At 34.4% G+C, this 22,734-nt stretch overlaps 1 protein-coding gene across 6 annotated transcripts in view; it reads left to right on the top strand.

Annotated features, from left to right (window-relative positions):
• LNPK (lunapark, ER junction formation factor) overlaps positions 1–22,734 on the top strand; it is a 75,569-nt gene that overhangs the window by 35,290 nt on the left and 17,545 nt on the right. For all 6 annotated transcript variants that reach the window (XM_024561533.4, XM_045196293.3, XM_024561535.4 and 3 more), the window contains 3 exons: positions 4,195–4,278; positions 4,363–4,414; positions 17,431–17,643. In XM_024561533.4, coding sequence (XP_024417301.2) covers positions 4,195–4,278; positions 4,363–4,414; positions 17,431–17,643 — 349 coding nt within the window. The remainder of the gene's footprint in view (positions 1–4,194; positions 4,279–4,362; positions 4,415–17,430; positions 17,644–22,734) is intronic.

Genomic DNA, 22,734 nt, shown 5'->3' with positions numbered 1-22,734 from the left:
TAGTATTCTTTGTACAGAATCCTGCAAATAATACTCCATGAAATAAGTTTATACACATAGTATAGTTTGTACAAAATCCTGCAAATGATACTCCATGAAATAAATGATACTCCATGATACTCCAAGAATATCGGACATGTCATAAGTATGTTTTACGGGCCTGTTATTAATGGTGAGTTATTCTTGCAAATAAATATTAGTAAGTTTATATACATAGTATACTTTGTACAAAATCCTGCAAATGATACTCCATGAAATAAATTTTAGAAGCAAGGATGTCCTTAAATTGGCAATTTCAGTATCTGATTCGGTGTAGGGCCCTTAACCTCATTGTATGTTTCAAATGTTACATTTTTATATTATCCAATAATGTTCGCTGGCATTTTCCGGTGTTTGAATATTCGCCATAGGCTACAGATCTTTGTAAAAACTTTAACAGAGAAAGGCAGAGAGAAAAGATTTGACTATTAGTGTGAAATACTACTGTGTGAAATCAGAAAATGATATAAAATCTAAATTAGGAAAACCAATATTGACGTCAGCAGCAAAACCCAAATCAGTGTAAACAGTGTTATTTTTAGTGTTGTAAAAAGATGAGTTTAAATTATGCAACATGTACCCTAATGCTCTGAATTGAAGATGCCTTTGAGCACAGTCTTAGTAATTTGACCAAAGTTTATACAAAATGAAAAAGTTTTTCCTCATCTGGGATATTTGTCATGAAACAAAAATCAAGAATATTGGACAGGGCAATTAATAATTTGTGTATTTTAAAATTTTATTTTGAGAATAATTTAAATATTAAATATTTGTAGGATTATCTTTCAAAATTAAATTTTTTTTGACATTTGTGTTTCCTTTTAAAAGTGTTCTCTATGATGAAATGTCTGTGCCAGGTAGAAATAATTGTTACATGTTATTAAAATATATAACCTTGTCAAAGTAATATTGATTCATAACAGTAAATAACCGTGTTTTATTTTCTTAAATAAAAAGCTCTGAAACTTTCAATATAACTATATAGTAGAAAAAATTCTCTGTTATATAATTAATGATTATTTAAAATATATAAAATATTGTAAAAACTACATAGTGATTTATATTCAGGGAATTCTGAGAATGCAGTTTATTACTCCTGAATCCTGGCATTAATATATGTTGGGTATTTGGAAAAACTGCGTGTTTGAGACTCACTCTGAATGATTTGAGGGGTCATTGAAGATTATGTATTGCATTAGGTTACTGTTGTAGACCTTTCTCCTACATTATTATATTTAAATTGCACAATGCTGTGAAGAAATTCTTAAAGTATCTGTTTTACAGGAGAAACTGAGGCTAACAGACTCCCTTAAAGTATTTCTAGCTGATTAAGAATAGAGTTGTGTTTTGAATCCAGAACTTTTCTCACTTCAAAGTTTCAAGTTTATGTTCTTTTCACTGATCAGAATGTCTATTTAAAGCAAGCTGTTCACTTAAAATGTTACATAGATAAGTGTTTAATAATTGAGCTATTAGGTAAAAAATTTTGACTAATAAATGCAAAAGAAAAGTAGAATGGAAAAGTATCATTTAGTGCTTTTAAAATTCCTTTTATTTAATATATTTTGCATGTACATGGATATAACATGAATATTTGTTGAATGATGTACCAGGAAATAGTAGAATCATTGCATGAAGTAGTATTTTGGTTTTGACTTTTGTGTGTTGTTTTAATGATCACAGTTGTATCTAATCATCTTTTAAACCTAGCAGTAGCCTTAGTTTAGAACTGTCCTGTCCAAATTAGTAGCTACTAAGTCTTTGTAGCTTTTTAAATTTACATTATATAAAGTGGAATAAAATTACAATTCAGTTTCTCAGTTGCACAAGCAACATTCAAGTGCTCATTTATCACATATGGCTTAGTGGCTACTGTATTGTGCAGATATAAACTGTCTATCACTTCATAAAATTTTGTTGCCACAACACTGGTCTAAAGCATCAGAAATTAACCTCTCCTTGCCCCTGCTGAGCCATTACCCCGCTCTTTGTGAGTCTGTCTCTATTTTGCTTGTTAGTTCAGTTTGTTTATTAGATTCCACATAAGAGTAAGATCATATGGTATTTGTCTTTCTCTGACTGGCTTATTTCACTTTTGGGGGGCTGGAGGGATCAAGCGAAAAAGAAAACTCATGGATACAGGCTACAGTATAGTGATTGCGAGTGGGGAGGAGAGTGGGTGAAAACGGAAGAGGGTATGGGGAAATAAATGGTAATGGGGAAAAACAATAAAAATGTACTATTAAAAATGAAACTTAAAAAAATAAAATATCAAAAATGAATTTATAGAGATCAGGGATTCAGTTCTTTGATATTCCATATACATTATGTTGACTTGGGGATATATTCTATCATATATGAGGGGGGAACCCCCCCAAACAGAATTTATTTATAAAAGATTGTGTATTCTTATATGTTTAAACTTCAGTCACCTTCAAAGTACTCTCTATTTGATGTAATACACCTATCAAGACGTTTTTTCCACTGCTCAAAAGTTTTGATGCCCTTTGTGCTTCTGCCATTTTCTGTTTCATCCCTTCCACATTGGCAAAACATTTTCCTTTGAGGAATGTTTTCTTCCACGGAAACAACAAAAAAAAGTCACTTGGGGGTGAGATGGGGTCAATAAGGAGGTATGGGGTACAGGGGTCATGCCATTTTTGGTCAAAAACTGCTGAACACTCAGTGTGGTGTGGGCAGGTGTGCTCGTAAATAACACATCATGAAATGGGCAAACGCTCAGAGTCTTCAGGACAAATTTACTGAAGCAGAATGCAGCCTCTCACAACACCACCAGCTGGTACACTGATACAGATAGGTTCCTAGAACACTCACCCAGCAGGGGAAGCCTATACTACAAGGAACCTCTCCTCCAGAAGATAATCCCATTTTGGGGGGGACCCCCCCTTATGTCCTCTCTCTCCCCACTCATTCTATTTTCCCTCAACTCTAAAGTGATGTTACTTACAAGCATTTCCTTTACATCACAAGATTCATTTGCTTGCTTTGGGAATTTCTGAGTTAGGAAAATGTTTTAGGTTTATTAAACCAAGGTTAATAAATCATTCATCTAAGCACTTAGCTTCTTAAATGTTAAATTGAGTTTTTAATGAGGAATCTATTAACTGTTATTGTGGTAGCATATTTTTAACTTGGTAAGTGTGTTCTGTGTTGCATTTTAAAATAATTGTTCTTTGGAATGTGGCATTTAATGAATCCAAGTGGCTATCCGTGGTCACTGGTAAGGAAAAGGTCCCATTCCAATTATTGTAAAAACATTTTATTCTACACATTAGCTATTTGTCACAACTATGACTGTCTTGTACTAAAGGTAAACTTTTTCTGATATTGGGCCATAACTGCTAAAATGATACTTTACTAGTGATTACTTTTAAAATTAAACCCATGTATTAAGCCATAAAGTGACTTGAGTGCATTGTAAATAAAGTGCTATAATAATGAAGTGTTTTAATTACAGTCCCTAGTGTGAGCATAGAACTCAGTAAAAATTTTACTTTAATTCTTACTATGTTCATGTTTTTTTCCTTTAAAATTGTTTGAATCTAAGTAAAAAAGGGGAGCTTCAGCTTTTAAAGTCATTTGAGCAAATTCCACGGCTGTTCTCCCAGTTAGTGAGTGTTCACTGCATTTGCAGCAAGCTAATTGCTTCTGCTAATAAATAATCTAAAATCGATGCTGACAGCAGTTAATTGGCACAGAGATTTTATTTTGTAAAGCTCTTGCTAACGACCTTCTTTAAATTAATAGCATTAAGTGCTGTGAGGAAATAAATCTGAGGAATTGCCTGTCATTTGCTTGTCATGTCTAATAACTTCCAATAATGATGGCCGATAGATTTTTGCACATTCCATTATTGAAGTTGGTGCATGTAATTATTCTCCTCATTATATGTAAACAATTAGCAATATTTGGTATTTCCTTGCAGTAAAGCTGTTAAGTACAAGTAACATATTAGAGGTTAGAAGTCATTTTAAAATCTGGATTTTAATTATTTGAATGTAGGAGGTCTTTCATGCTATCTGGATATATAATGTGCTGTTTATTTTAAGCCTTATGCTTGCACACTTTTTGAATAGGACTTATAAGTAGTGGGTATTTTAAAATGTGGCAATTTATGGAAATTTTTGTTCTCAGCTTGAAGAAGTCATGGAAAAAGAAACTTACAAAACAGCTAAATTAATTCTTGAAAGGTTTGATCCAGACTCAAAGAAAACAAAGGTAAGGTTGTGCTATATTACTGCTATTTTATTATAAATTGCACATTGTAATAGGCCACTGTAATAACATCATTGTAATTGACAGGAGTTTGAGCCGCCATCTGCTGGAGCAGCTGTAACTGCAAGACCTGGACAAGGTAAATAACTTTGTAGAAACTGCTGCTGCTGTTGGAAAGATCCATATTTACCCAAGTGAGTTCAAAAGTGTGATAGAGGTGTATATAAACTTATGTAGAACGCTTTTATGTTAATTTTTATTTGGTAATTTGGGATATGACTTGGAGTCATGGCAATAAATTGTTTCATTTTAAGTTTACAAGATTATGTTGATAAAGATGTTTTCTGTTGAGACTTACACAATTGGCTTTAATCTTTTGAAATTTAAGTAATCTCACCAATATTTTGTAAGGTTTTTTCTTTAAGTGAATTTCTTGAAATATCGGTTGGTAAGAAAAATTCTTACATTTTTATGGTTTATTTTTGAGGTAAATTTAATGAAGATTTTTTATCAAATCTGAAGTTTCTTCTAAAGTAACACTACTATTTAGAAAGAATAAAATTATTTAGAGATGAGAAGAACTCTTTTGGAGGCTATATCACCAGATTATTAGTGAAATCTTCACTGTTATGTCATTAATTATTATGTAAATTTAAAAAAGTAATTATTGTAAGTGATTACATAAAGTTTTCCTCAGACTGGCATGTGAAAAGATATTTTTGAGTTTGCGTTGACCTCCCTCTTTGTTCTCTTCTTTAAAATATAATAGAGTGATTAAGGCTTTTGTTGCACTATAGAATATACTATTTTAAAAAATAATTAACATGTATTATTATAAATCATCAGAACTGTAGCCTGGTTTTTAAAGTTAGGATGACATATAAAACATAGAGAAGTCAATTCTTTTATAAATGTCCACAAAGACTATGGATATTAATAGTTTTAGGTTTTTTAATAACAGAGCTATGAGGCAAGAATCCCACCCTCTCCCATATTTCACAAGTAGGATTTTGGTTTTTAGAACTATTAGCCTACTCTTGTCATAAGTGTGAAAATTTATGCATGGTTAATACAAATTAGTTATAGATATTTGCAATGAAACTCCTACTTTCACAATCAGTTTAAATTTTTCTACCAATTGTACTTCTTTCTAGTAATTATAAAAACCATTTTTTGGCCTATAGGCTAGGTTTCTATAATTTCTATAGTATTTTGTATAAGTGGGACACCCAAGGATATGTTCATTGATTTTAGAGAGAGAGGGTGGTAGAGAGGCATGGGGACAGGGGGATAGATGGAGAAACGATGTGAGAGAGAAACATTGATTGTTTGCCTCCCATATGCTGTGACCAGGGATGAAAACCATAACCTAGGTATATGCCCTGACCAGGAATCAAAGCCAGAACCTTTTTGGTGTATGGGACGACACTCTAACCACTGAGCCACTCAACCAGGGCTCAAAAATATTTTTAAATAATCTTAGTGAATATATTTTTAAAATGTGGTATATTGCAGAAAGCTGTTGCTAGCAATTACTTTCTAAAAATCTGTTTTTTTCTCTTACTGAAAAAGGATAGGTGTATGATCCCTTTTACTGACGTTCTTAAGTATTTATTAATATTTAGGCAACACACGCCCCTTTGAGAAGCTAAACTTGTCTTTCCTTAGAAGCTTTGATATTCACTTAAATTCACAGATTAGTAGATTCCTGTGGAACTGCTTTTAAATATTCTTTTTTTGAGAATTAACACTTAACTATATATGTGTGTGTATATATGTATGTGTATATATATAAACACATTTATAAATTAATACATATATAAATAAATTGTTCATTTAAAAGAATGTATTAAATAGTTCATGTGCAGACACCATGGAGAATAAACAGATGATTATGTTTTTTGACCTTCAGTGCTGATAACCTTTTTACAAAAAAATTTTTTTTCTTCTGGAGTGTATTGTCTCAATATTCCTGGTTATTCCAGGTCTATTGTAATTAACTGCTGTTTGGAGGTGAGGTGTTGAAAAAATGAGTTAATTTTGAACATGTATGCTTGAGATGCCTATTAGGCAGACATCCAAGTGGGGATGTTAAGGAAGCAGTTGAGTATGAATGTGGCATACAGGAATTTTCTGGGCTGCAGATACAAATTTGGGTGTCATCAGTGTGTGGGTGGTATTAAAATCCTGAGAATGAATGAGGTTACCAGGGATATAAACATGGAGAAGGAAAAGGACCAAGGCCACCCCTAAGGCATGCTAACATTAAGAGGTTGGGACTAATGAAGAGGAACCAGAAAAAAGAAACTGAAAAGAAATGGTCAGTGAGATAGGAAACCCAGGAGAATTGTGGAGTCCTGGATGTTAATGGAAGAGAGTGTTTCAGGGTAGTGATCATCTGTGACAAAAACTGCTACCAAAGTAAGTTGAGGGTCAAGAATTCACCATTAATTTTTTAGCAATGTTGAGGTCCTTGGTGACCCTCAAAAAAACAGTTTTTGGTGGAAAAAGTGGGCAAAAGCCTGATTAAGGTGGGTTTTAAAAAGTATGGAAGTAGGGAAGTTGGAGACAATTTGAAGAGACAGTTCTTTTTTTTTTGAGATATTCTTTTGAGTAAAGGGAGTGGAAAAATGTGTAGCGGGAGGCTGAAGCATTTGCATGTATGGGCGGACATGCTGTAGAAAAAAATGATAGCATGTTTGTGTGTTACTGGGGATGGCCTAGAAGACAAGGAATAATTGATGATGAAGGAGAGAGTGGGCACAATCATTGGAGAATCGTTCTTGAGGAGGCAAGAAGGGGTGGGATTCAGGGTACAGGTGGAAGAGTGGCTTTTGATAGGAGTATGCACAGTTCCTCCATAATGAAGAGGGAAGACATGGGTAGATACTGGTAGGTGGTGGGAATTTTCTTCTATTTTATCTATTTTCTTAATGAGAATGGGGAAGATGTTGGAATTTTTTAAAAAATATTGATTATGTTGTTAAAGTTGTCCCAACTTTTCCCCCTTTGTGTCCCTCTACCCAGTACCCCCCATTGCCTCTGGCAATTCCACACCCCCCCGCTTACTTCATGTCTGTGGTTATGCATTTAAGTTCTTTGGCTACTCCATTTTCCTATACTATTATTAACATCCCCCTGTCTATTCTGAACCAACCAATTTGCACTTCCTAATCCTTGCACCTTTTCCTCCATTCTCCTTCTTCCTCTTCCTGGCTTATAGCTCTCCAGATGATCTCTGTATCTATGATTCTGTTTCTGTACTACTGTTTGCTTGGTTTCTTTTTTAGATTCAGTTTTTGATAATTGTGAATTTATTGCCATTTCAATGTTCATAGTTTTGATCTTTTTTTTATAGAATTCCATTTAGCATTTCATATAATAATGGCTTGGTGATGCTGAACTCCTTTGGCTTTACCTTCTCTGGGAAGTACTTTTTCTGCCCTTTGATTCTAAATGATAGGTTGGCTGGATAGAGTAATCTAGGTTGTAGGTGCTTGCTTTTCATCACTTTGAATACTTCTTGCCAGTCCCTTCTAACCTGCAGTTTCTTTTGAGAAATCAGCTGACAATCTTATGGGATCTCCTTCGCAGGTACCATATTTTTTGGACTATAAGATGCACTTCCCCTCCCAAAATTGGGAGGAAAATGGGGGTGCGTCATATAGTCTAAATGTAGCTTACCTGACTCACAGGGCAGGGTGGGGAGCGGCGGTGGAGCAAGGCTTTTCTTCTTATTTTCCTCCTCTAAAATCTAGGTGAATCTTATGGTCTGGTGCGTCTTATATTCCGAAAAATACAGTAATTATCTGCTTTCCTCTTGCTGCTTTTAAGATTCTCTCTTTCTCATTAACCTTTGGCATTTTAATTATGACGTGTCTTGGTGTGATCCTCTTTACGACTGTCTTGTTTGGGACTCTTGTGCTTCCTGGACTTGTGTATCTATTTTCTTGACCAAATTAGGGAAGTTTTCTTTCATTATTTTTTCAAATAAGTTTTCAGTTTCTTGCTCTTTCTCTTCTTCTGGCACCCTTGTGATTCAAATGTTGGTACATTTGAAGTTGTCCCAGAGGCTTCTTAGCCTATCCTTGTTTTTTAGATTCTTTCTTCTTCTTGCTGTTCCAATTGAATGTCTTTTCCTTTCTTACATTTTGAATCATTGATTTCATTCTCAGCTTCATCCACTCCACTGTTAGTTCCCTATAAACTGTTCTTTATTTCACTTAGTGTAATCTTCATTTTTGCCTGGGTCTTTTTTATGCTGTTGAAGTACCCACTGAATTCCTTGAGCATCCTTATAACCAGTGTTTTGAACTCTGTATCTGATAGATTGCTTATTTCCATTTTGTTTAGTTCTTTTTCTGGAGTTCTGTTCTTTCATTTGGGTCATATTTCTTTGTTTCTTCATTTTGGCAGCTTCCCAGTGTTTGTTTCTGTGTTAGCTAGAGCTTCTTTGACTCCCTGCCTTAGTAGCATGGGCTATTGTAGAAAAGCACATGGATAAGTTGGGTGGGGCAGACCTTAGGTAATCGCCAGGGTGGGGCAACCTGTGTGAATTAAGTTGATGGAGTCTCTGACATGATGTAGCTGCTCTGTGACTCTGTGTGGGGGATGGCTTAGAAAGCAGACCATGCCACTGCTTTACCTCAGGAGTTTTGTCTGGGAGGAAGCTGTCCCCCAGCAAGTGCCCTGATGCCAGATACTTCAGTTTCTTCCTGTATGCCATTGGTGCCCTTTCAGCTGCTGCCCCAGTGTTAGAGCCCAGAAGGAGTGAGTGCGTAAGTCCTAAGTCCATTTTCGGTCCTTTAAAGAGGAGATTCCTGAGAATACTGCAGTTTTCCACCATCCCAACCCCCACTGGTTTTTATAGCCAGAAGTTATGGGGACTTATCTTCCTGGCACTGGAACCCTGGGCAGGGTGGTCTGGTGTGGCTTTGGAATCCCTCACGCGAAGGTATCCCTCCCAGTTTTTATCCACCAACACTTAGGTGTGGGATAGCCCATTCCGTGTCTCTGCATCTCTGTGCCTTTCCACCCCTCCTATCTACCCATCTGGATGAATGTGACTTCTTTAATTCCTTGGTTGTTGGACTTTCATACAGCTTGATTTTATGATTATTCTGGGTGATATTTTTTTTGCAGTCTAGTTGTAATCTTTGCTGTGATTGTGCAAGGAGGTGAGCTGTGTTTACTCCTCTGTCTTGACCGGAAGTCTAAAAGTGCTTTCTTGAGATGCTTTTCTGTTTCATTTTTTAGTTTGATAGATTGTCAGAAGCTCCAGAAAGGCATTATTGCTCACTGGCCCCATTAAACAATTTCTAAAACTTTACATGATATTTTACTCAGTTCTTTAATGCTTGTCTAAAGATGATACAGATGACAGTGGTGGGGCAGGTTTTGCCAACATCATATCCATCAGCTCTCCAGTTTGTTCACTTCCAGCTTTCTGATTCCTCCTTTTCAAATGTGTTAATAATGGCAGTCACTTGCATAGACTTTCAAACACCCATCTGGATGAATGTGACTTCTTTAATTCCTTGGTTGTTGGACTTCCATGCAGCTCAATTTTCTGACAATTCTGGTGATAGTTGTTTTGTAGTTTCATTGTAATTTTTGCTTTGGTTGTGTGATGAGGTGAGCTGTGTTTACCTATGCCTCTATTTGATCAGAAGTCTAGAGGGTTTTTTTTTAAAGATTTCATTTATTTATTTTTAGAGAGTGGGGAAGGGAGGGAGAAAGAGAGACAGAGAAACATAGATGTGTGAGAGAAACATCTATTGGTTGGTTCTCTCACACCCCCAACTGGGGACCGGGCTTGCAACCCAGGCATGTGTCCTGACTGAGAATCCAAGCGGAGACCTTTCCCTTTGAGGGATGACACTCAACCAAGTGACTCACACTGGTCAGGGCAAATATTGGAGTTTTGAAGAGGAGATATAAAATAATTCTCTAGGAGAGTAAGAGAGTAAGTGAATTAGGGAAAGATAGGACTGCCAGGGAACACTTGACATCCACTTAAAGATAATGATTATGAATTTAAAGCATGGTTGTGTGTTTTCCAATTGTGTTTAGTTGTGTGGGTACCAGGCATGGAGTAGGCAGAGAGTTGGCGTTAACCAGGGCTGAGATTTTGCCTAGTGGATTGGATAAATTGATAAAGGGGTAGGGTGGTGAATTTGCATACGGAGGAGTGATTATAACACTGTATTGTGAAATCTAAGATGATCATGAGGGAAATAAGGACATAAGAGGGGGATGATGTATACATGATGTAGTCAGATGGTGTTGGTAGTATTAATATAATGGTCTGCAAACTATAGCCTGCAAATCTGGGCCAATGTCTCTTTTATATGGCTCTTGAGCTTAGAATTGGTTTTACATTTTTGAAGTGTTCTAAAAACTAACAAAGAAGAATAAGAATATGCAGCAGAAACCATATATGGTCAATGAAACATAAAATATTTACAGTCTGATCCTTTACAAAATAGCTGGGAAGTTAAGGTGGTTTAAAAGTGAGATGTTTGAACTTGAGTCATGCAGTTGTCCTTAATGGCAAGGATATAGGAGGAGATTATGACCACAGGTAGGAGTGAGTTATTGAAGTAGAAAGTCTGGTAAGCTTATTGAAGGATGCCATCTGATAGCTAAAATAAATTCTTAACAGACTCTTCTGTATTTGTTTTAAAAGGAAGCCACTTATACATTTTCTTTTACCTTGTGTGTAACATTACATCTCTACTAATGAAATTAACAAAAGGAAGGTCAATTGTACCCTGCCACAGCTTAATTTGAAATCAATAAGTATTGCAGAAAAATTTAATGGCTCAAGCAAATAGATTACAACTTATTGAAGTTGTTTTTCAGAGTGTACTCATGTGTGTTCCATGGCGTATATGAGACATTAAGGCAGAAATCATTGATCTTTTTTGATTTTGATAGCAAATCGAATGGTACTTCATATTTTGCTATTTTGTGGGGAATGTACATTTGGTTAAGAAAATTTAGTAAATACCTTATTAAATAGTAAATTCACTCGAGTATTCTTTACTTAAGTGTCATATCTGCACTGTTTGTTATCTATTATTTAATACCACCTCACTTAGTGGCTTAAAACAACATCCATTTGTTTTGTTCATGAATTCGTAATTTTGTCAAGGTTTGGTCGAATCGACTCATCTGCCTTGTACTGATTGGAGATACCTGACTGGGGCTGGAGGATCTGTTACCAAGATGGCTTATCAGGCTGACAAGTTGGTGCTGGCTGTTGGTTCATCTCCACAGGGACCTCTAATGGGGTCACTTGGGATTGCACTTACCGTTGTGGCTGGGTTATAAGAGTAAGCAGCTCAAGAGACAGAAAGTAGTCCTAAAAGCTGGCACACTTACATTTTTGTGGTCAAAGAGTAACAGAGCACAAATCCAAGGGAGGGGATGTATACATCCTTTTCCCTCCATTTGATGGGAGGCAAATCATAGAATTTTGGACTCTTATTTTAAAACTGCCACATGTACCTTAATACAGTTAACAAAGGCATTTCTACCCTCATCCATTTTCAGGGTTCATCTTAAATGCCACCATTATCACGAACCCTTTCTTCATCCCATCACTAAGTTTAATCTCCCCTTTCTTGAAATCTCCATGGTACTTTGTTGGCTCCTTTTTTATGGCACTTGGCTTGCATGCATGTGTTTCATAATTTTGTATTACTGTTGCTTGCCACCTCTATAGGCAGTGCTTAATCTCATTCAGTAGTGCCTTACTCATAGTGGCTGCTTATTAAATGCATTAAGCTGAAGAAAATAAAAGGAAAATTTGAATTCATGAATTTTGTTTAAGTGTTATAAAATAGTAATTTACCAAATGGGACCTTGGTAGACTGAAAGGTACTGGTGGTTTAAAGTTGAGAGAGGTAGGAAATGAGAGTAGAAAGAAATCATCAAGGTGATTGAAAAAAGTAAATATTGAGATAAAGAGCTATAAAGCAAAATGTGTTCTTAATTTAAAAAGGAGAAGAGCAAAAAGATTCAACTAAAGGCCAGCAAGTGGTATGCTTAGCAAGTTTTCTGCTTGAAGATACCTTTTTGTGGTCTCCTGAAGTTAAACTGAAATTCTCAGTGCAGCTGGCAACACAAATTCAACTGATTAATAATCTTAATTTCATCTGCAGCCTTAATTCCTCTTGCATGTAACATACTTATAGGTTCTAGGGATGAGGAAGTAGATATGTTTGGGAGGCCATTATTCTCCCTACTACATCATGTGAGTCGGGTAGTAGGCAGTTGGAAATTTGATACTGAAATTCAGGAGAAAGACAGATTTGTTTCTTAGACCTTTATTAAGCTCATACTCTCTGCCAATTACCTTTAATAGATTTAAATTTTTACCTAAATTGTGAATTTAAGCATTTAAATAAGTTCACAGATAACTTTAGGAAAACATTTAATTTGTAAATCAATAACTGTGTTTTATTTTAATAACTGATTTAGAAATTCTAGATTGCTTAGCTATTGACTTATTTAATCTCTGGAACCTTTAGATGTATACTACTCTACTAGTTATTGCTTATTAAGTAATTTTTCTGTGCTCTGGCTAAGCTCTTTGCATTGATCATCTCATTTAATCTTTATAAAAACCATAAGAGGTAAGTGTTCTCATTATGAGGAAGCTGAACTGAGAGATGTTATCAACTCGGTAAAGCCTGCATGTACATTTAATAAATGGGGTGGAGCTAAAATTTATTTTTTCTTTTTCTTTTAATCTTTTTAAAAATTATTTACTTATGTTTAAAGAGACGGGAAGGGAGGTGGAAAGAGAGGGAGAGAAACATTGATGTGTGATTGGTTACCTCTTGTGCACCCCCCATGGGGCACCTGACCTACAACCCAGGTATGTGCCCTGATTAGGATTCAAACTGGTGATCATTCAGTTTGCAGGATGGCACTCAGTCCACTGACCCACACCAGCCAGGGTTAAAATTTAAATCAAACCAGTTTGACCCCGGGGTCTATGCTTTAGCAACTATCTTGTATTATCATTATTTTAAACTTCTCTTTTGTTTACTATCATATAGTAGTTTTTTAAAAAGATTTTATTTATTTATTTTTAGAGAGGGGAAGGGAGGGAGGAAAAAAGGGAGAGAAATATTAATGTGTGGTTACCTCTCATGTGGCCCCCACTGGGTACCTGGCCTGCAACCCAGGCATGTGTCCTGACTGGAAATCGAACTGGTGACCCTTTGGTTCATATGGCTTGCGTTCAATCCTCTGAGCTATGGCAGCCAGCGCAGTAGTTTTTAATCATATTTTGATTTTATTTGCTTTATTTTGAATTAAAAAAGGAGATGTGTCCTTATATTCAATGAGTGTGATTTTTATGGAATTATTGATTGGTCATTGATAAGGATGTTAAAACATCCTCCTGTCAAGAGTTGACCTTATGGGTCCCTGACCGGCGTAGCTCAGTTGTTTGAATGTTGTCCCACAAAGCAAAAGATCACCAGTTCAATTCCCGGGCAGGACACATGCCTGTGTTGTGGGTCAAGTCTGCAGTTGGGGGCACATGTGCAAGAGGCAACCGATTTATGTTTTTCTCCTTCTCTTCCCCTCTCTCTACAAATAAATAAATAAAGACTTAAAAAAAACCTACTATATGATAGTAAACAAAAGGAAGAGAAGTTTAAAATAATGATAATACAAGATAGTTGCTAAAGCATAGACTCTGGGATCAAACTAGTTTGATTTAAATTTTAGTCCTGGCTGGTGACTTTAATAAAAAAGAGTTGACTTTATGGAATGCTCCTTATGATACTATACTAGATTGATGTGGGATGCTTGGTAAATCTTTTATGAGGGGGAATGATGCTATTTTATATTTAAATTCAAGAAATGTTGAATATAACTAATATGACTACTTTGGTGAGTACTAGAAACTTTTTGGTGTGGTTATAATACAAGGCATTTGTGAGTGGCAAGTGGCTAAAAGTTGAGAAATCTTAGATATTTTAAACTAAAACTACCAGAATATTTCATGACACTTTTCCAGATATAAATTTAGATTGTATCACTAGCTATTTTCAGCTATTGATATGTAACTTTTAGAACTTGAGTTTATTGGAGTGACATTGGTTAATAAAATGATATAGGTTTTAAATGTACAGTTCTATAATACATCGTCTGTATATTGTGCATTCACTACCCAAAGTCAAGTCTCCTTCCCTCACATTTATCTCCGCTTTACCCTCTGCTACCTTCCCCCACTCCTCTTTCCTTCTGGTGATCGCCATACTGTCTTTGTTCCCTGCTTTTCCTTTGAAAATGATGAAACTTTTCTCCCTTTCCCTCTCCTTTTTCTTATCGTTCCCCTCCCGCCTTGTCTGCCTAAATTTAAATTTAGAAGTTATTACACCAAATTTCTTATGGAATGCTAACCATGATGTTCTTTGCTTACTGGGTAGTTATAAACCTCACTTTTCAGTAGCACGAGTGCTGTTAAAAGTGTGGTTTGGTTAATTTTCACAGAGTAAATGCACATTCAGAGGAAGCAGTCTCAAGTCTTTGTTTAAGAAGTGAAAAGATAATAGCTACTTTTAATGTAGTCTAATAAATGTTAAGTTTTATTTGGAAGAAAATGTCATTTTTTATGTTTTATCTGAAATCATCTAAAATGATTTATAATATTTGATGCCTTGTTTTATAAAATTAATTTAAATGACCATATCTTAATGTGACTTTATTGACTGCACTACCTTTGGTAGCATTTAATGGCTTTCCTAATGTGTAATTACCTTTTAAGGTGTTCCTTGTTATCACATTCCTTGTGATTATTAGGTAAGTTACTAGCTAACTTGCAGGAGATATTAGGATATAACTAGTCTAAGTAAAATCTGAAATTTTCTATATGAATTGCATGGAAATAGCCAAATATAAAAGTTCTATTTATATAATGATGACAAGCTTGTAATTTATTACTGCAGTGGCTAGGTTAGAGACTACATTGCTGGCAGTAACAACAACCGTTTTGGCATCACTGTTAATATAAGTTGGATCGTAGAACTTCTCTCTCTACTAAAGTAAATAATGCCAGCCTGACTGGACTGGGTTATTCTCAGACTTTCGACCAGGAGTCAAACTGACCCTATCAGTTTTAATCAATGGAAAGAACTTCGATGCAGGAGGTCACAAGTTTGGGTTGGGATGTGAACTAGAAGCTTAATGAGGTATTGAATAAAGCATCAGATTTATCCCTGGAGATGAAGAGAAATGAAGCCACTATGTTTTGGCCTTAAAATTCTTCTCCAAAATTTCAAAAGTGTGAATTTTTTATTCTTCCAAAGAATTGTAATCTTCCCACACACTGAAGTCTAGAGATCACAAGTCCATCCTAAGTGAGGTGCTGGAAGGCATGTCTGGAAGTTGTCTGGAGTGATATTGGTTAATAAAATTATATAGGTTTTAAGTGTTCAGTACTATATTTGTGCCACGATTCAGTTCAGTTCCACAGTATTACTTTAAGTGTGTTCCTCAGCGACAATGTAGTGTCATGTTATAAAGGAAACAACCCGTTCATCCAGCTTGTACATCATGTCCTGCATGTCCCACACTACTTTTTCGTGGCCTTTTAATACATTGATCTCTGTGCTGTGGTGGAGTCCTTGGTTTTGCATCAGAGCAAAATAAAATAAACCCATCACATTTGAAAAAATAACAATCAATGGAAAATTAGTTGGTTCCAGTAATTACAGCTGACTGGTCATTTGGAAATACTTAATTGTGTGAAAGCATGGTCACATGAAGTACTACGTATTCCATAAATGTGAACTTTCAATTCAAAGATACTATTTTATTTAATCTTCATAACAGTCTTAGGAGTTAAGAAGAGACTTAGTGAAGTTAACCCATCTGAGGTAATGTAGCAACAGCCAGGATTCTAACCAAACCTTTCTGACCACTGAGCCTACGTTCTTAACTAGTAGATTAGATTGTAGTAAATTGAAATCTGATGCTACAGCTGTACTTTTGATTGCAGTGAACTTTTCATGAAAATCTTTAACTGTCAAATAAAGTCCAAATCTATTTTGCTTGTGAAAAATGTGCATTTTTGCCAGTCATGCCAATTAAAATTTAACTTCTTTGGTTTCAGCCTACTACTTCAAGATTTGTAATAATTCATTGTGATATGTAGAATTAAAAAAGTTGTAAGTGCTTCTTTACTTGAGATGTTACCATCAACATTCAAGTAAGGTATTGGTGGGAATGGGGAATGATAGAATTGAATTTTATGTTATTGAGTTAGGGGATCATAAAACTTTCTGTAAAGGGCTGGATAGTAAAGGGCTGGAGAGTAAACAGCTTTGAGAGCCATATGGTCTCTGTTGCAACTACTCAACTCTTTTTTAAAGCAGCCGTAGACAGTATGTAAACAAAAGAGCATTATTGTGTTTCAATAAAACTACAAAAAGAGGCAGCAGCCTGGATGTGGCACATTTGCCAACCCGTTACAGAAAATCTTGTAATTTCTGCAACTAAATATAAGATTTATTTATGATGATACATTATGCTGAGTGGAAGTTTTCCTTTGAATGTATTGGCAAAAAGAAATTTACTAAAAAAAGATAGCAATAGTATGATGGAGAACAGACATGGTACCTAATAGTAAAGAATACTTTATTGGCGTTTCTATGACCACTTAGATTAATTACCTCATAAATTATTTGATAATCCCAGAATATATTTACTCATTCATTTCATAGTTATCATTATTTTTATCTTGAAAAACAAATCTGCAATTTCCACTAGGATTTTCACTAATTCTGATATGCTTTCTTTATTATATATTAGGAAGGACTGCTGTAAAAGACATGACACATAATTGGATGATGATTTTATTTTAATTTATTTTGAAAAGTGATATCAGTAAATAGAGTGAGATCAAGGGTTGTTTTGTAAATATATGCGGTTGACCTGTAGGTTCAGAAATGGAGTACTCTGTTATAGTCAGTTTTCAATGTTCCGTTTTATAGATTTCTTCTTACAAGCAGATTGGCTCTATGGATGCCTTTTGCTGGCACAAAACTTTATTAAATGTAAGTAACACTTGTGATATTGGCTGATGTGGTATATTGGATATTAAGTTTAGTATATACTTCTTATTCCCAGAGATTCGTCAGAGAACTGCAGCTCAAAGAAACCTTTCTCCAACACCAGCAAGCTCTAGCCAGGGTCCTTCTCCACAAGTTCCAGGACCTCCTGGACCAGCAAAGGACACTTCAGCCCCTGGCGGACCCCCAGAAAGAACTGTTACTCCAGCCCTGCCATCAAGTGTGTTACCGAGACGTCTTGGATCCCCTGCTACTTCAGTGCCTGGAATGGGTAAACAGAGCACTTAATGTTATTTACAGTTTATATTGTTTTCTCCGGTTACCAATAAAACGGGCCATTTTCAGACAGTATGGAAATGGCATTTCATTTGGAAATAGCAGAGCAGTTATCTGATTAAGCAGGAGTTCCATATTCAATTAGCCATAATTCTTTACAGCTGGCACCTTGTGATACTGAAACCTATTTCTTAAGCTCATTTAACTGTTATGGCTTCTTTGTTTAAATGGCAATAAAATTTTTTAGTATTCTGTAGTCAACAGTATAGCATATCTTTTTATATTCAGCTTTAGAATGGCTCCAGATTTTATAAAATGGGGATAAAAGAGAACACTTTTGGAATATATTTATGATTATTAAAAACTTATGCTTTTTACTACACCCTTCACATATTTTAAACATGAGAATTAACGTATTTCAGGAAGAATATTCCTTCATTGTGGTATACAGTACTATTGTTAATATAGAACTGGTGTTAAAGTCTTTAAAAACATTTTTTATTGTATTTTTTCCATTACCGTTTAACCCCTTACACTCCCCTCCCTGCTGCAAACTACCACGTTGCTGTCCATGTCCATAAGTCCTTTTTCTTTTTTGCGATTCCTCTACCCTCTAACCTCCCTGCCACTCCCAATGGTTGTCATCCTGCTCTCTATGAGTCTGTGTATTTTGCTTGTTATTTCAGTCTGTTCATTAGATTCCACTACAAGTGAAATCATATGGTATTTCTCTTTCTCTGACTAGCTTATTTCACTTAGCATAATGTTCTCCAGGTCCATCGATGCTGTTGCAAAGGGTAAAATTTTCTTCTTTTTTTATAGCCAAGTAGTATTCCATTGTGTAAATGTCCCATAGTTGTTTTATCCACTCATTTACTGATGAAAACTTGGGCTGCTTCCATATCTTGGAGATTGCAAATAATGCTGCAATGAACATAGGGGTGCTTATGTTCTTTCAGATTAGTGTTTTGGGTTTCTTTGGATACGTTCCCAGAAATGGGATTGCTGGGTCATAAGGCAGATCCATTTTTAATTTTTTGAGATATCTCCATACTGCTTTCCACATTGGTTGCACCAGTCTGTATTCCTCAGTGCAAAAGGTATTCTCTTTTCTCCACATCCTTGCAGTACCTGTTTGTTGATTCACTGATGATGGCCATTCTGACTGGCGTGAAGTGACATTTCATTCTGGTTTTAATTTGCATCTCTCTGATGATTCATGATGTTGAGCAACTTTTCATGTCTGTTCACCATCTGTATGTTGTCGTTGGAGAAGGTCTTTTTTTAATCTTTTGGTTTTTAAAAAATTTTAATTATATTTTATTGATTACACCATGTCTTTTTTTTAAAGCCAAAGAACCTAAATATGTTCTGATAGATAATTTAACACAAAGTCCTATTAAATGAATATATTCATTTACTACTGTTTCCTTCCTTTGATTTCTCCTCTTTTAGTGTGACAGATCACTAGGGGAAGATCTGATTTTTGGAGCATAATAGATTATATTACCCTGCAATTTTCTTTTGGGGTGTCACTGGGGCTTGGAAGTTCGCTGCTTTAGCAGATCACATTATTTTATGTAGATTTCCATGTCGAGTTCTTGAATATGATTGTAAATTATTTTATTTTAGGATATTTAATTTTAATTTAGATTATTTTGGTATTTTTATGACTAATTACTAACATAATTTGTAATGATTTTGAGGCAAGTCAGTAGTTGGATCAGGTATTCAGGGCACTTATGTAATAAAATCAATAACCAATCTAAATGTTAATATTATAGTAGATTTTCTTCCTGCTTTTCCTTCAAAAAAAGCAGCACTAGATTTTAGAAAACTATTAACTTATAAACATTAAGAAATCTGGCTGCAAATGAAATGTATACAAATCATAATTTTTAAAACAATTATTGAAAAAATACTTTTAAACTTGACATATGGTGATGTCCCTTAAAGTAGCCATATGTTTTGTGAAATTGAGAAAAAATAAATTGATTGAAAACTAATCATCTTTCAGTTGCTATCTGAGCGATTTGAGATACTCATTGTTTGTAAAGTTCTTAGTTGTTTAATGAAATGATTTTTTTTGTGAGAATGCCTGTATTATATACATTTGTGAATCTAGTTTTAAAGAAATAAAAGTTTAGCAACTTCAATAAAGTAATAAGTGTATTGCACATGTAAGAATAAGATTAGAAGGAATAATGGCCTAAATTTTATGATCATTTCAATATAACATATTTTACTCATGTTTTTTATTAGTTTCTGTATAAAAGACTTTGTATTTAAGTTGTACATTGCCAAAAATATGAATGAGTTAAGTGATTTCTTATAGAGAAGATTAATAATTCATTTTTTCATTATGCCATATTTGTGGAAGACAATCAATTTAATGTGTATTACCACAGGGCTCCCATATGTTTGAAAATTAATAACCAGCAGGTACTTGATAATTTGCCAAGCTGTATAAAAATGACCAGTATTCCTACAATGATTGCTCTTGATGTTTGTATTAATTACTGTTATCCTTAACAGCATGAATATGAAGATGTGTTATTTTAAAATTTACTAAGGATGTAAGAGTTTTAAGGTATTTTTATGAAATCTGTTATTTTATATATTCAGATTCCTTTATGGACATTTTAATTTTAAACATGTAGAAGTAAAATATTCCAGCAAAAGTTAAGTTGGCTTAAATGCTTTCAAAGTCTAATTTGGCATGCTTGCCTATTCAAGTTGAAAATTTTATGATAAGAGATGACACTTAATGTCTACATTAAAGTTTATTTTTTGATGATAATGATAGAATGTTGTTAATAGACGTAAACAACTATCTTATCTGATAAAATCAGAAAAAAATGTACTTGATTTGTAATACTAAGAACTTTTTCTTGCACCTTAATTTTATTTACTAAGAGCTGTACTTTTGACATCATTTGCCCTTTTTCAGTTGGTAGCTGCCTTTAGGTTTGTGATTATTTACAAAGTAAATCTCTTTTCTTATTTTTTAAAGTACTAATATAATGTTCCTACCCTAAAGCCTATCTTGAATGCTTTAAAGTGTTTGTCAGCCAATTTGAAAACCTTGTATCCTTGTGTTGCAAGGCTTGTTCCAACAAGGAGTCATTTTGTTTCAAAGGCTTCTATGAGGTCTTCATGTAAATCTCCATCCCTGCACATCTGACTCCTTGGTTCATCCTGCCTTGTTTTACAAAGGCAAACATCACATCTTATTTATTTTATCCTCCGATTTTCTTCTCAGTGCCTTCTTCTGTGTTGTCATTCAGTCCAGAGTATCTCCTGCAAACAATTCACTTTCACTTTTGAGAGATTGTAGAGTTACCCTTCATAAAGCTTGAATATCTAATTCTTTATACTTGTTACTGTTTTTATATGACATAAATCTTTAACTAAATTCCAGGTTATTCTTCCACTATCCACTCTCCATTCCTCTCTCCTTTTTAAAAAAAATATTTTATTTATTTATTTTTAGAGAGAGGAGTAGGAAGGGAGAGAGAGAGGGAGAGAAACATTGTTGTGAGAGAGGTACATCATGATCAATTGCCTCTCGTATGCCCCCAGCTGGGAGCCTGGCCTGCAACCCAGGCATGTGCCATGACTGGGAATCCAACTAGTGACATTTGGGTTCGTAGGCCAGAGCTAAATCCACTGAGATGGTCTCCATTCCTCTCTTCTGATATTACCAAATTTATTTACATGAACACAGTATATTTCTCCATTTATTTAGATTCTTAGTTTCTCTCAGCAGTGTTTTGTAGTGTTCAGTATATAGGTTTTGCACATTTTTTTGTTAAGTATACATCTAATTATTTTATATTTTTTATCACATTATAAGTAGTATTTTAAAAAACTATGTCCAATTGTTCATTATTTATATAGAAATACAATTGATTTATGTATATTGACTACATATTCTATATTCTTGCTAAAGTCACTTAATTCTAATAGTTTTTTATAGATTCCATGATATTTTCTACATAGACTATCAAGTTTATCTGTGAATAAAGACAGTTCAACTTCTTTCTTTCTAATCTTGATTCCTTTTTTTTGTTTTGCTTTATTACACTAGCTAGAACCTTTTTAGTACAATGTTGAATAGAAGTGGTGAGAGCTTACATCCTTGCATTACTGCTGATCTTAAGAGGAAAGCGTAATGTTAGCTATAGTTTATGTGTTTTTTATAGATAGTGTTTCCCAGGTTGAGGGAGTACCTTTCTATTTCTAGTTAGCTGAAGGTTTTTGTTAGTAATGGATTATGGATTTTGTCAAATGCTTTTTCTACATCTATTGAGATGCTTATATAGGGGTTTTAGTTTCTTCTTTTGTGTGTGTGTTTTTAACATCTGTTTGTTTAGTGGAATACATTGATTGATTTTGTAATGTTAAACCACCTTGCTCTCCTGGGATATATCTTACTTGGTCATGATGTTTTGTTTTTTATATACATTGATGAGTTCAGTTTACTAGAATTTTGTTATAAGTATTTACATCAATTTTCTTTAGGGATATCAGTCTATAGCAGTTTTTTTCTTGTAATGCTTTTCTGGTTTTGGTATCAGTGTAATAATTCTGGCCTTATATGAGAAGTATTCCCTTGTCTTCAATTTTATGGATAAGTTTGGGTAGAATTGATACTTCTTTCTTAAATGTCTGGTAGAATTTACAGGTTGAAATATCTTGACCTGATGTTTTATTTGTAGAAGATTTTAATTAAAAATTAAATTTTTTTAAAAGAAAAATGACAGACTAATATCCCTCATGAACATAGATGAAAAAATTCTTAACAAAATTTTAGCAAATGAATAGTTATCTATTTCTTATTGAGTTAGCTATGGTAATTTTGTAGTCTTTCAAGTCTGTCTGTCTGTGTCATCTATCGTAAAGATATCTGGCTTAAATTTATTCATAATATACCTTGTTATATTTTTAATATCTTTACAATTTGGATTTATGCCATTTCTCTTATTCTTGATATTAGTATTTTGTATCTTCTCTCTTTTTCTGATAAGTCTGGCTAAGGGTTTACCAATTTTATGATCTCAAAGAACTAGTTTTTCTCTATTAT

The sequence above is a fragment of the Desmodus rotundus genome, chromosome 2 (assembly GCF_022682495.2).
Source record: "Desmodus rotundus isolate HL8 chromosome 2, HLdesRot8A.1, whole genome shotgun sequence".
Lineage (NCBI taxonomy): Eukaryota > Metazoa > Chordata > Mammalia > Chiroptera > Phyllostomidae > Desmodus > Desmodus rotundus.
This window is presented reverse-complemented; position numbering and strand designations above follow the sequence as displayed.